Source organism: Sinohyriopsis cumingii, chromosome 4 (assembly GCF_028554795.1).
Source record: "Sinohyriopsis cumingii isolate HCF-2022 chromosome 4, ASM2855479v2, whole genome shotgun sequence".
Lineage (NCBI taxonomy): Eukaryota > Metazoa > Mollusca > Bivalvia > Unionida > Unionidae > Sinohyriopsis > Sinohyriopsis cumingii.
The window spans coordinates 121,374,467-121,386,991 of record NC_142964.1 but is presented as its reverse complement, the minus strand read 5'-3'; the positions used below and the strand labels follow the sequence as shown (position 1 = coordinate 121,386,991).

Genomic DNA, 12,525 nt, shown 5'->3' with positions numbered 1-12,525 from the left:
TCTCTCCTGACCAAGGTCAGATATGAGACCTATCTGTGCTCGTGGATGTAAAAAAAAAAAGGAAGAATGTTTTTATATGAAAACATGCAAGAATTGTTTTAACAGAATCTGGGTAAGTTCTTAATACTGATGAATATTGAGTTTCAGGATGCCTTGTACTTGTGCAACATTCGTTTTTGGTAAATGTTCAAAAATGTAAATTTATTTTCTAGCCATCATTTCAAAATAATTTTTTTTTACAAAATATTAGCTAGCCAATAGCTGTCATCAGTAACCATACCCAGTGCTTGATGCTGTTGCTAGTAGCATATAATTTCACTGCAGTGGGATCCAGGAATGATGTTATAATGAAAGGCCTTATAGTGAGGGAGTGATGTGTACATATGGTCATCATTAGAAGGTATGCATTGTATTCGCAGTACATTAAGAAGAATTGTGCACTTTTTTATTTTTTTACTCATTTACGTCTTTTGGGTGGGGAAGGATGCAGGACGTGTGTTTGTACAGTTTAATGGCAGATCAGCACAATCCTGGCTATGTAGTGTAGAGTTAATTTAGATTTCCAAGAAAAGGCACATTAAAAAAGATAAGGCCAAAGAGGGGTACAATCCATAAAATACAAAGTCATATTTACAGCTCTACAGGTCATAGACCAGAAGAACTTGACAGATGGCCTGTTGTCTGTTGTCCATCCATTCATTAACACAACACTGTCATGGCTACTTCTCCAAAACTACTGGCAGGATTGTCATCAAACTTTACACTCATGTTCATCCCAAGGTATAGTTAGTTCTAAATGAAAATGGTGCTGTTCAGGCATCCATCTTCAAAATAATGTTATCTTTCCTTCGCCTGAATGGATGGAATTTCAGCTTGGGATTTTTACTTAAAGACTTCATATGATGTCTTGACTAGTTGGAAATGAAAATGGTGCCGATTTGGTGTCCAATCTTGCTACCACATTAGCCATCTTGAACATATTTGTATTGCTACTTCTCTTGAATAAAATGTGATATTGACATGGGGTGGTCACCTGAAGACTTCTTGTGATATCCAGTTTTTCTTGAATGCAAATGCTGGCACATCCAGTATGACTGAAACTGCTGCCATTTTAAGAAATGAAAACCAAGCTGATCTCTAATATGTCTGCCACAGTGGCCATCTTGAACATAGTAATTGCTACTCCTCCTGAATGGTGGTCATATCAGCACGAGGTTTTCACTAAACAACTTCTGATGATGTACAGTTGTCCCTAAATGAAAATGGCACCAATCTGTTGTCCAGTAATCTTTCTACTCTTCTAAAATGGACAGTCATTTCACCAATAACTTGGTTTTACCTTTTGCATAAAATATTTGGCTTTGTCTGATTAGTACTGTTAGAGTGATCTCCCCATATGAAAATTGCAGATTCTACACTTCATATCTTGCTGGATGTATTCTGTATGCACTTAGTTTCTGACATACCTTTTGTGGAAAAGTTGTTTTATATCACCTTATAATTAGTGTATTAAGGCAAGAAATTCTTAAAATATGTTTCTGTGATATACATTAATAGTTTCAGTTATAAACTGTCATGGCAGGTCAGTATTTAGCATAGTAGACTCGTAACTGGAAGGAGTACAGGTTGGAATTATATTCAGACTAGGCAGAGTTGGCTGCTGTTTGTGTCTCCAGCCAAGTCACTTCATTCCAGTTTCATTTGCAGAAAATAAGCTTTCATATATTAATTTGCAGAAAAAGATCAGTCAGTCTTAAACTTTCATGTATTGATGTGCTGAAAAGGATGAATCAGTTTTTCTTCCAAAGCTTGCATTTTACATTTTGCTTCATTTTTCAGAATCTCCAGATCTTGATATTGACATACCTGTCCAAACGGCAGATGTTCCATTTATAAAGGAAAAAGTAACTGAATCTGAGGATGAGAATAATAGGCAAACCCCAGTTGTACTCAAGACCTTATCCAAAAGAGGACTTCGAAGGTATTTGTTAAGTTGTCATACCAACAATTGAAAATGGTCTTGCCTCATGTTGTGAGTCCCTTCATCATTTGTGTTGAAAACTAAATATATACCAAGGTTAAGTTGCACTTTGTGGTAAATTATATGCAGAAAATATCAGAAAATTAGTTTTCAGGTGCTGCTAATTGTTCATGAACTTTTTGACCCTGTTTGTAATTTGCATGTTTGCCAAAATGTTAAATTATTGGATGCTTGCTGGTGGTAAATTAATTTCTGTCTCTGTTATAGACCGCTCCAGTGGCCTAGTGGCTAGAGCATCCACCTCGGATGCAGGAGGTCGCGGGTTTGAACTCTGGCTGAGTCATACCAAAGACTTATAAAAATGGTACTTATCAGCTGCCTTGCTTAGTGTTCAGTATTAAGAGGTTAGTGTTAGGACTGGTTGGCCTGGTGCCAGGATAGTGTGACTGGGTGGGACAAGATGCTGCATGTCTGGCATGATGCCTCAGTGCTAAAACATCACTTTAGACTGCCATACTGCTGACAACATAGCGATATGACTGAAAAATTGTAAAGCTACGTTAAAAATCCAAATCACACACTCACATGACCTTAATTATACCACCTGCAATTGAATTTTCAGAAGACAGAATTGTCTTTCTATCTGTCCATCACACTTTTGTCTACTACATTTGCATGTTGACTTGTAGATGTCTATTGGGTTTGGATGTTGACTTGTAGATGTCTACTGGGTGTGCATGTTGACTTATAGATGGCTACTGGGTTTGGATGTTGACTTGTAGATGTCTACTGGGTTTGGATGTTGACTTGAAAATGTCTACTGGGTTTGCATGTTGACTTGTAGATGTCTACTGGGTTTGAATGTTGACTTGTAAATGTATACTGCATTTGCATGTTGACTTGTAGATGTCTACTGCATTTGCTTGTTGACTTATAGATGTCTACTGCATTTGCATGTTGACTAGTAGATGTCTACTGGGTTTGCATGTTGACTTGTACATGTCTACTGGGTTTGCATGTTGACTTGTACATGTCTGCTGCATTTGCATGTTGACTTGTAAATGTCTTCTGGGTTTGCATATTGACTTGTAGATGTCTACTGGGTTTGGATGTTGACTTGTAAATGTCTACTGGGTTTGCATGTTGACTTATAGATGGCTACTGGGTTTGGATGTTGACTTGTAAATGTCTGCTGGGTTTGCATGTTGACTTATAGATGGCTACTGGGTTTGGATGTTGACTTGTAAATGTCTACTGGGTTTGCATGTTGACTTATAGATGTCTACTGGGTTTGCATGTTGACTTATAGATGTCTACTGGGTTTGGATGTTGACTTGTAAATGTCTACTGGGTTTGCATGTTGACTTATAGATGGCTACTGGGTTTGGATGTTGACTTGTACATGTCTGCTGCATTTGCATGTTGACTTGTAAATGTTTGCTGGGTTTAAATCTTGACTTATAGATGTCTACTCAGTTTGCATATTGACTTGTAGATGTCTTCTGGGTTTGCATATTGACTTGTAGATGTCTACTGGGTTTGGATGTTGACTTGTAAATGTCTACTGGGTTTGCATGTTGACTTATAGATGGCTACTGGGTTTGGATGTTGACTTGTAGATGTCTACTGGGTTTGGATGTTGACTTGTAGCTGTCTACTGGGTTTGAATGTTGACTTGTAAATGTCTACTGGGTTTGCATGTTGACTTCTAGATGTCTGCTGGGTTTGCATGTTGACTAGTAGATGTCTACTGGGTTTGGATGTTGACTTGTAAATGTCTACTGGGTTTGCATGTTGACTTGTAGATGTCTACTGGGTTTGCATGTTGACTTGTACATGTCTACTGGGTTTGCGTGTTGACTTGTACATGTCTGCTGCATTTGCATGTTGACTTGTAAATGTTTGCTGGGTTTAAATCTTGACTTATAGATGTCTACTCAGTTTGCATATTGACTTGTAGATGTCTTCTGGGTTTGCATATTGACTTGTAGATGTCTACTGGGTTTGGATGTTGACTTGTAAATGTCTACTGGGTTTGCATGTTGACTTATAGATGGCTACTGGGTTTGGATGTTGACTTGTAGATGTCTACTGGGTTTGGATGTTGACTTGTAGCTGTCTACTGGGTTTGAATGTTGACTTGTAAATGTCTACTGGGTTTGCATGTTGACTTCTAGATGTCTGCTGGGTTTGCATGTTGACTAGTAGATGTCTACTGGGTTTGGATGTTGACTTGTAAATGTCTACTGGGTTTGCATGTTGACTTGTAGATGTCTACTGGGTTTGCATGTTGACTTGTACATGTCTACTGGGTTTGCATGTTGACTTGTACATGTCTGCTGCATTTGCATGTTGACTTGTAAATGTTTGCTGGGTTTAAATCTTGACTTATAGATGTCTACTCAGTTTGCATGTTGACTAGTAGATGTCTTCTGGGTTTGCATATTGACTTGTAGATGTCTACTGGGTTTGGATGTTGACTTGTAAATGTCTACTGGGTTTGCATGTTGACTTGTAGATGTCTTCTGGGTTTGGATGTTGACTTGTAGATGTCTACTCAGTTTGCGTATTGACTTGTAGATGTCTACTGGGTTTGGATGTTGACTTGTAGCTGTCTTACTGGGTTTGAATGTTGACTTGTAAATGTCTGCTGGGTTTGCATGTTGACTTCTAGATGTCTGCTGGGTTTGCATGTTGACTAGTAGATGTCTACTGGGTTTGGATGTTGACTTGTAAATGTCTACTGGGTTTGCATGTTGACTTGTAGATGTCTACTGGGTTTGCATGTTGACTTGTAGATGTCTACTGGATTTGCATGTTGACTTCTAGATATCTACTACATTTGCATGTTGACTTGTAAATGTCTACTGGGTTTGCATGTTGACTTGTAGATATCTACTACGTTTGTGTGTTGACTAGTAGATGTCTGCTGGGTTTGGATGTTGACTTGTAGATGTCTACTGGGTTTGGATGTTGACTTGTAAATGTCTACTGGGTTTGAATGTTGACTTGTAGATGTCTATTGGATTTGCATGTTGACTTTTGGACATCTGGGCTTTTATGTTGTATGTTGACTTGTAGACGTCTGCTGGGTTTGCATGTTGACTTGTAGATGTCTACTGCATTTATATGTTGACTTGTACGTATCTACTGGTTTGGATTTTGACTTGTAGATGTCTACTGCATTTGCATAGAGAAATAATGCTCAAAATACCATAGTTATTCAGTTTCTCTTTTTTTTTTCCAGGCGAGTAAGAATTCTAAAGAAAAACCAGAAACTTGTTGATGTGATTTTATCAGAGGACTGTAAGGTTGGTTGGTTTTCACAATTATATGGTTGATGCATGTGATAAATAATATGAGTCATCAATTTTTAAAAAAACAAATAAATACAAGTTTTAAAACGACGGTGATCAAATCTAAAGTTGTGGTGTTGGGTTTGTGGGTGGAATCCCTATTTCAATTTCTGTAATATGTTAGGACAACATCCACTACTATACACATCCAGCCTTCCCATGCTGGAAATGTTAACCAAGTATTATGGCTTTTCTTGGCTTGTCGAGATAGAAGTCAGATTGTCTGCCCTTGTATAGAGGGATCGGCACTAAATTCAGTCTTTTGCCATTTACTACTTCCGCTCATGTCTTGTCAGTACGCTGTCTTGAAAGACCTTGGAAATGTCTTCAGTTTTGTGCCATTTGTCTTGAAAAGCTTTGGAATACCTTCCATTTTAGTGCCATTTGAATCTCTTAAAAATGCGTTAGGAATGGCTTTCATTTTGTGCCATTTGACAATTTTGTTTGATCCTTAAGAGTGTTCTCATCACAGGGAAGCATACTCCATCACTCTGTCGGCATAATAAACAAATATTTAGCACTTCAATTTCTGTTTCATTGTTTCACAAGCTAGCCAGCATTGTCTTAATTATTTATACCACTTGTCAGTAGTTATAACAGCACATCACAGCGCTTGACATTATTTGAATTATTGCACTTAAACCAACATTTATTCTCAATAATACAATCATTTCTGTAATTTTTTGTAATTTATTCTATTTCTCAAATGTCCACTTCTCCTTAAACATTGAATAATGCTGGACTGATTTTGCTGTATACATCATTTTTTTTGCTCTCTATAATTACAGACAGTAATGGTAAGATTTAATGTGATGCATTTAACTGGTTTAAGCTGGTGGAGATCATATTCCCACCTGCATGACTTGTATGTATTGTTCAGACCATCCAGCTGAATTTTGCAATACATGGAGGAAGACAGAGGGGTGAGTGTTTCCACCAAACACATTTACTGAGCTAACAAGAGAGTCAGAATGCAGTCTTTGAAGAATGCAGCTATTAGACTTGCCAACTACACACACTTTTAAAGTCACAGTCGCTTCTGGCTAGGATGTTGTGATCAAGAAAAAGTCTCACCATTGGCACCACACACCATTGCAGCAATGTTGTCATCCAGTTTGCCACCACTTACTTACAGTCCAACCAGCACTTGAAAACTGTCAAGAAGCTTGAACCAGTCGCTTATGGTGATCGATCCCTCAATGGCCTTTTCATGCAAGTCACGCGATCACTAAACTGACTCTGTGTAGTAAGTCCACTGTAACCAGTTGTGGAAAACCCATCAGCACACTTTAAGACCCAGTACTACTTTACAGTCATTTCTCAGTCCTGCTGGCACTAAACAGCAGTCAAGCCAGTAATGACATGATATATGCCTACTTGTACTAGTTGTGGACAACCCATCACCACGTGTATACCCCAGTACTGCTTATGTGATCTATCCCACAATAGCCAGTACATGAAGTCCTGCCAGCTCTAAAAACACTACCAGGCAAGTACCGAGATGAGACATAGGCCCACTTGAACCAGTGATGGACAACCGATCACCACAAATATACCCCAGTACTGCTTATAGTGATCTGTCCCACAATAGCCAAAAATGACCTTGGAACTGGACATAAACTTGCCTGGGACCTCGTCCACACTAGCTCTGTAACCACCAAGACTCATACCCAGTGTATGGTGATCTGTCTGGCATACTCATTCATGGACCCAAGATGCGAACAACATCCAGCACCCGGTCATACCACTTATAGCCCCAACCCTGTAGCTGATGCACAATTCAGCTGGCACCAGATTTAGTGATCATGTCACGTAACTATGAAAACAAAGCACATGAAATGGAAACCTTGTGTCACAATATCTTATGTATTGGCAAGATTCTGGGTGGCCAGAAAAATGTTATGAAGACAAAATGTCATTCATTGGTTTACATATTTATTTAAATTTATTTACTTCAACAGTCCAGATCCAGTTGCATACTTAGGATACGTTGAAGTGTTCCCAATTGATAATTTGTAACATAGTTCCATTAGCTACTATTAATGATATAGAGATACATTATTTAGACTTTAAAACTAGTGACCAAAAGATTATACAACATTTTAAAAAATTTGTTTCTATTGATCCATCTAGACTCTGTAGATTAATTTTAAAACAGATTTATTTTAAACTCAACAAATTTGCTGGTTTTTTTGGTTTATATAATTTGTGTAATGCCATAATGTCAGTTATAAACACCAGTTTGGTCCACACCATTTTGTTCGGTGTAATTTATCCTCGTAACATTCTATAATATTTTGTCTGCTACCATTTTATTCTAGTACTGCATGTGCGATCGGGTCACCATGATTATTTTTCAGAAAGTATAGCATAGCGTAGACTCCACTGTTGAGACCCCAGCTAACATGTATGCCTGGGAATCAATCTTGCGCATGGTTTGTTGACTCAACAGGGCAGCTCAGCACTTGCTCTCCAGTTCTAAAGCTGTCTCCTTTATCCTCCAAATCACTGAAAGCAATAAATTTCTTTCCATAGCTGTACTACAAAGACCTTGACAAGGGAGCTGCTAGATCTCAGTCATTTCCTTCTTGACCATTACCATGATGTGCTAGGGACCCTTGACAATCGGCTTTGACCCCTTCGATGTGCCCCCTCATATTCCCATTCACAGGTTATGCTCTGCATTGCAGAGATTTCATCCAGGACCATGTTTCACATCCACAATCCAGTCATTGAAACACCTGGACATCACCAGAATTAAATTGGAACTTTTTGTAAAAACACGTTATCCTTGATTCATCTCTTATCATGCCTTAGAATATTTTTCAACAAAGACAGAACTACTTTTTCAATGTCATATCATTTTCTTCATCTATAAATGCAGTTTGCGGGTTATCTGGATTGTCTCCTTCTGGATTGGGCTTTGATGATTGCCTGTTTCGTGTCGTCTGTCCTGGAGGAGAATTGAATATCAACCTGGGAACTCTTCAACATGTACAAGGATATTCCCACCATGGGCTCTAAATATATTAGACTCCTTGTGATAGTCCTTTAATCTCAGTGGCAGTTAAGGCCTTTCCAGGTTAACCAAACATTCAAAGCGACTGACTACATGAGGCTCCACCTTGGCAGATGGAGAACCTCTATAATTTATAGTGGGCATTCCATTTCAGCACCAGCTGTCAGAAATATTAATTGACATGGATGCCTTCAAGACTCCTCAGGGTACCCACTTCTAGCCCTCCTCATTAAGCAAGGTATAGTCTCTTGATGAGCAGTCTTACCTGCCTCCTGGAGATGAAAGCCACAGCAGGTGCCTATTGATTGTGGCAGGAAATGCAATCAGGACAGAGGTCTTCTAATTCCTTCCAACACCTCTGCTATTGTCAGTTGCCTCAGAAGGTATGAATGAATCAAGTCATCAAATCCTTTTTCAAGTTCATCTCACCCTATTCAGACATTACCTCCCAGTATACTTGCTGTCCAGATGGGATAGTCCATTTATCCCATTAGGGCATCAGAATAGTACGTGAAACATACTAATTTGATTAAAAGAGGGTGAGTACATTTGTTCTTATGGCTTAATGAAAGTAGGATTTATAATTCTTCTCAGCTTCTTTCATCCTAACTCGGTTTTGATATCCACTCAACTAACAAGCATTTAACCCTAGATCACATTAATTTCTTACACCTATCATTTCACATAGATAGAGCAGTCACCACTATTATAGCATTCAAACAAAAATGTTCCCTGACCAACATCATTCAGGATGGAAGTCTGCTACAGCATTCTTAAGCGTCTGTCTGGAAAAACTTTAATTCTAATGGGCTCTGGTGTGCCTGTTGGAATGACTGTCATCTGCATATGTCATTGTACTTTTCCCAAGCCACTAAACAGCTTAGCATGGAATACTTGGCTATAACTAGATTTACGGAAGTGAATATTTATTTGTCAAGACACATTCAAGGCCAACTCCAAGGTAAGGGGATGTAAACTTCCTTTTTCATATATTTATTATGATTCAGTAATGTAGCTCCTTTCCATGCTCTCCTGGAAATTTCATCCAAGGAAGAATGTGCACTTCTGCTCAAGTAATAACTGGTGAATGACAGTATTTGGTGCAAGTCCCTCAATCTGGAGAGACTAATCTTGTCTAACTTTCATCTGATGACATTTTAGTAATTTTATTGCAAAAATAAGCTGAAATATGAACTTGGTGTATTTTGGGGGGTTTGGGAGGGATGGATTTGCAAGATAGTAGATTTTCTCCTAATGTATTAGAAAGATTTAATAGTACGAATAGAACTGGCTTGAAAACCACCCCTTCTGCCCCAAAAAATTAATAAATATGTGCATTGAGAATATGGTCTGTCAAGACAAGTGGTCTCACATAGCAGTGGTCCTTAAAGACAGATATTGAAAAAACATTTTTACTCCAATAATTGGTTTCCTAGATCTTTATCAAAGCCCTGATAATTCTGACATTTTTCTATTTGACACAAATACTAGACAGTATAAATGGGGTAATTGGAATGGCAATAAATGCAATGCACTAGTACTGGTCTGTGTTTCTTTAATGCTAATTTTTAAAACATTACCAGTCTTGGACAGAAATGGAAACAGACATAAACATATGCAGTTGAGTTTACTGGAACTACTGTCATATAATTATAAAACTTTGATTCTATGCAGTGTAGTTGCAAGCTAGTTGTTTTAGAACCAGCAAACCCGAATGTGTATTACTTCTCAAACAAGGCTTTGATAATTATAGTGAATAAACCAGGGCAACCAAAAATTAAATCACAGATCTTCAAAAAGGCTCTCTAGCCACACCACTCGTGTTATATCATCTGACATGTGTAATGACCTAACAGTCAACATGTCTGATAACATCGCTGCATGCTAAACATCATTTATATGTGATAACATTTTAAAGGCAGTTTCCAGAAGAAAACCATAAAGTATCAAGTAACTGATTTTACATACACTCTCCCACGATATTTCATGGGCATGAGTTCCTAAGGACCTATAAAAACTTAAGAATGGGATTCAATCCTGGTTGTACATCGACAGTAAGAAGATAATGGAGTGGCAATTAAATGGTTTAATACCTCTTTTATAATCATGTTGGAACTAATTGTTAATAAAATGATTTTTCTAAATAAGTTGTTCAGTTTTCTGCATGAATTACCTTTACTTGCAAAACCACCATCCTTTGAAAGATCATTATAGACATTACTTCAAGAGGCTTCGATACACATCAAGTGTACTTCTAAAGGCATTGTGTATTTTGTCACTGCAGTTTCAGGTATTTTTGTTAATTCACAGAAGGCAAGATTTCTTTTTGAGAAACTAGGGACATTTTATTCATGAAATAGCAACCATTAGCGTTGAAACTCTTCTTTTCTAAAATTTTTCTCTTATAAAAATTCATCTTCGCTGGGTGCCATGTATGTTTAAATGGAACAGCCCTTAGTAGGAAACAAGTCATATCAGTTGCTTTACACTATCAGCATCATTGGTTTTCTTGAGGTTTTAATTAAATGTTTTCATTTGCAGATATTTCATAAATCCCTTCATAGATTCTAAACTTACTTGGCTAGAATCATTTTGAAGTTTATGTCATTCATTAAACAACATGCTTACTTGCCTCTATGTTCTTGGAGTCAAGGTCACAGCCATAGAAAATTTGTGTTTAGGTTTTGGTTAAAGTTTTATCACTTGTTTAGGTTTTCTAAACCCATTAATTGATTGGACCCAAGGTAGCCAAGAGGTCTAAGGCTCTTTCCTTTACAGATCACATACATTTCATCTGTGTTCACAGGAGCTCAAGTCTCGCATCAGCCTGTAAAGTGTATGCGAGAATGCTTGCCAGCATGATTCCCATGGGTTGGTGGTTCAACCCAGGGCTTTTCACAACCAAATTTTACTTGCTGCCATATATGGCCTTTCATGTGCTGAAAAATTCTGTTTAAGATTCCATGTTTTACAACAATTCATTGATAGTGTGTTTGACATGCAACTTCTAGCCTATGGGTTTGACATGCCTTTTTGTTTTAAAAAAATTATTGTCTATGCAGGCATACCTCCTTGACATTCTACATGAGAAGAAGGAAAGCTTGCTACATACAATATACAAGTCTGGTACATCCAAAGAGAGGGCAAAAATCAAGAATCAAAGCTTTGGTCCACTGGATGAGGAAACACAGGTAAATATCGAGTCTTAGACCCCAGTTTTTTGTCAGTTGACAAATCACTAGAGCTGAGATAACTAGACCAGCTACATAACACAGCAGTTCTGTAAAATCTTAGTTTTATTTTAATAAATTGTCATATTGTAAGGGATTATCTTTTGATAATGAAAATCGCAAACATTTTGATTGAATGATACAATGGATTATACAGAATTGAAAATTCTTGAATTTTGAAAACGTTGGCTTTATCCTTGATAAGTCCTTGAATTTTTTAAAGAACTTTATTTTTTCCAAAACTCCTTGAATTTATTTGAGGGAACACAGAACAATAAAATGGAATAAATTAAATTAAATTTCAAATTTGTGTTATTTAAATATATTCCAGAAATAATGAATAAATTTTGGATGGATCAAATAACACATGACATAGGTAGTTGCCAGATGGATTAGAACCCTATTGCTGTTGTGGCAAGCTTATTATGTTGGTTTTTTTTTTTTTTTTTCTTTCTTCTACTTTTATACCTGTATGTGCAGAGATAAACAAAATGACATCTGGAGAAAGTTCAAATTTGGTAAGAAAAATAGTAAAAAAATACTCACTGAAATCTTTGGGAAGCCATGAAAAATAATTCAGGGCCATGAATGCTGATGTTACAACAGTTTGAAATACTACATGTTTTATAGTTAAAAGTAAGTATCAGAAAATTGGAAAACCATGCTGCCTTAGTTGGACAGGTTTAGCACTCCATGTGGAAAGAAGTAATAGTTGAACTTAAATCAGTTATTGGTCCTTTCATATTTCAAATGAACAACTGTTTACTGACAGCAATTGATATATGGAACTTCGCTGTAATTGCCTTTGATGGTATAATTTGATGTTATTATCAATGAAAACCAAACAGTCTTTGATGGAAATTTGAGAACCCAGATCAAATTTGAACAAAGATTGAAGTCCTTTGAATAAAATCAGGAATAAAATGACCTTTACTACTC

The 12,525-nt window shown here is 37.2% G+C and overlaps 1 protein-coding gene across 6 annotated transcripts in view; it reads left to right on the top strand.

Annotated features, from left to right (window-relative positions):
- The window catches only part of LOC149802023 (uncharacterized), a 126,776-nt gene that overhangs the window by 94,288 nt on the left and 19,963 nt on the right, over positions 1-12,525 (top strand). For all 6 annotated transcript variants that reach the window (XM_089956420.1, XM_089956419.1, XM_089956423.1 and 3 more), the window contains 3 exons: positions 1,840-1,981; positions 5,229-5,292; positions 11,419-11,547. In XM_089956420.1, coding sequence (XP_089812546.1) covers positions 1,840-1,981; positions 5,229-5,292; positions 11,419-11,547 — 335 coding nt within the window. The remainder of the gene's footprint in view (positions 1-1,839; positions 1,982-5,228; positions 5,293-11,418; positions 11,548-12,525) is intronic.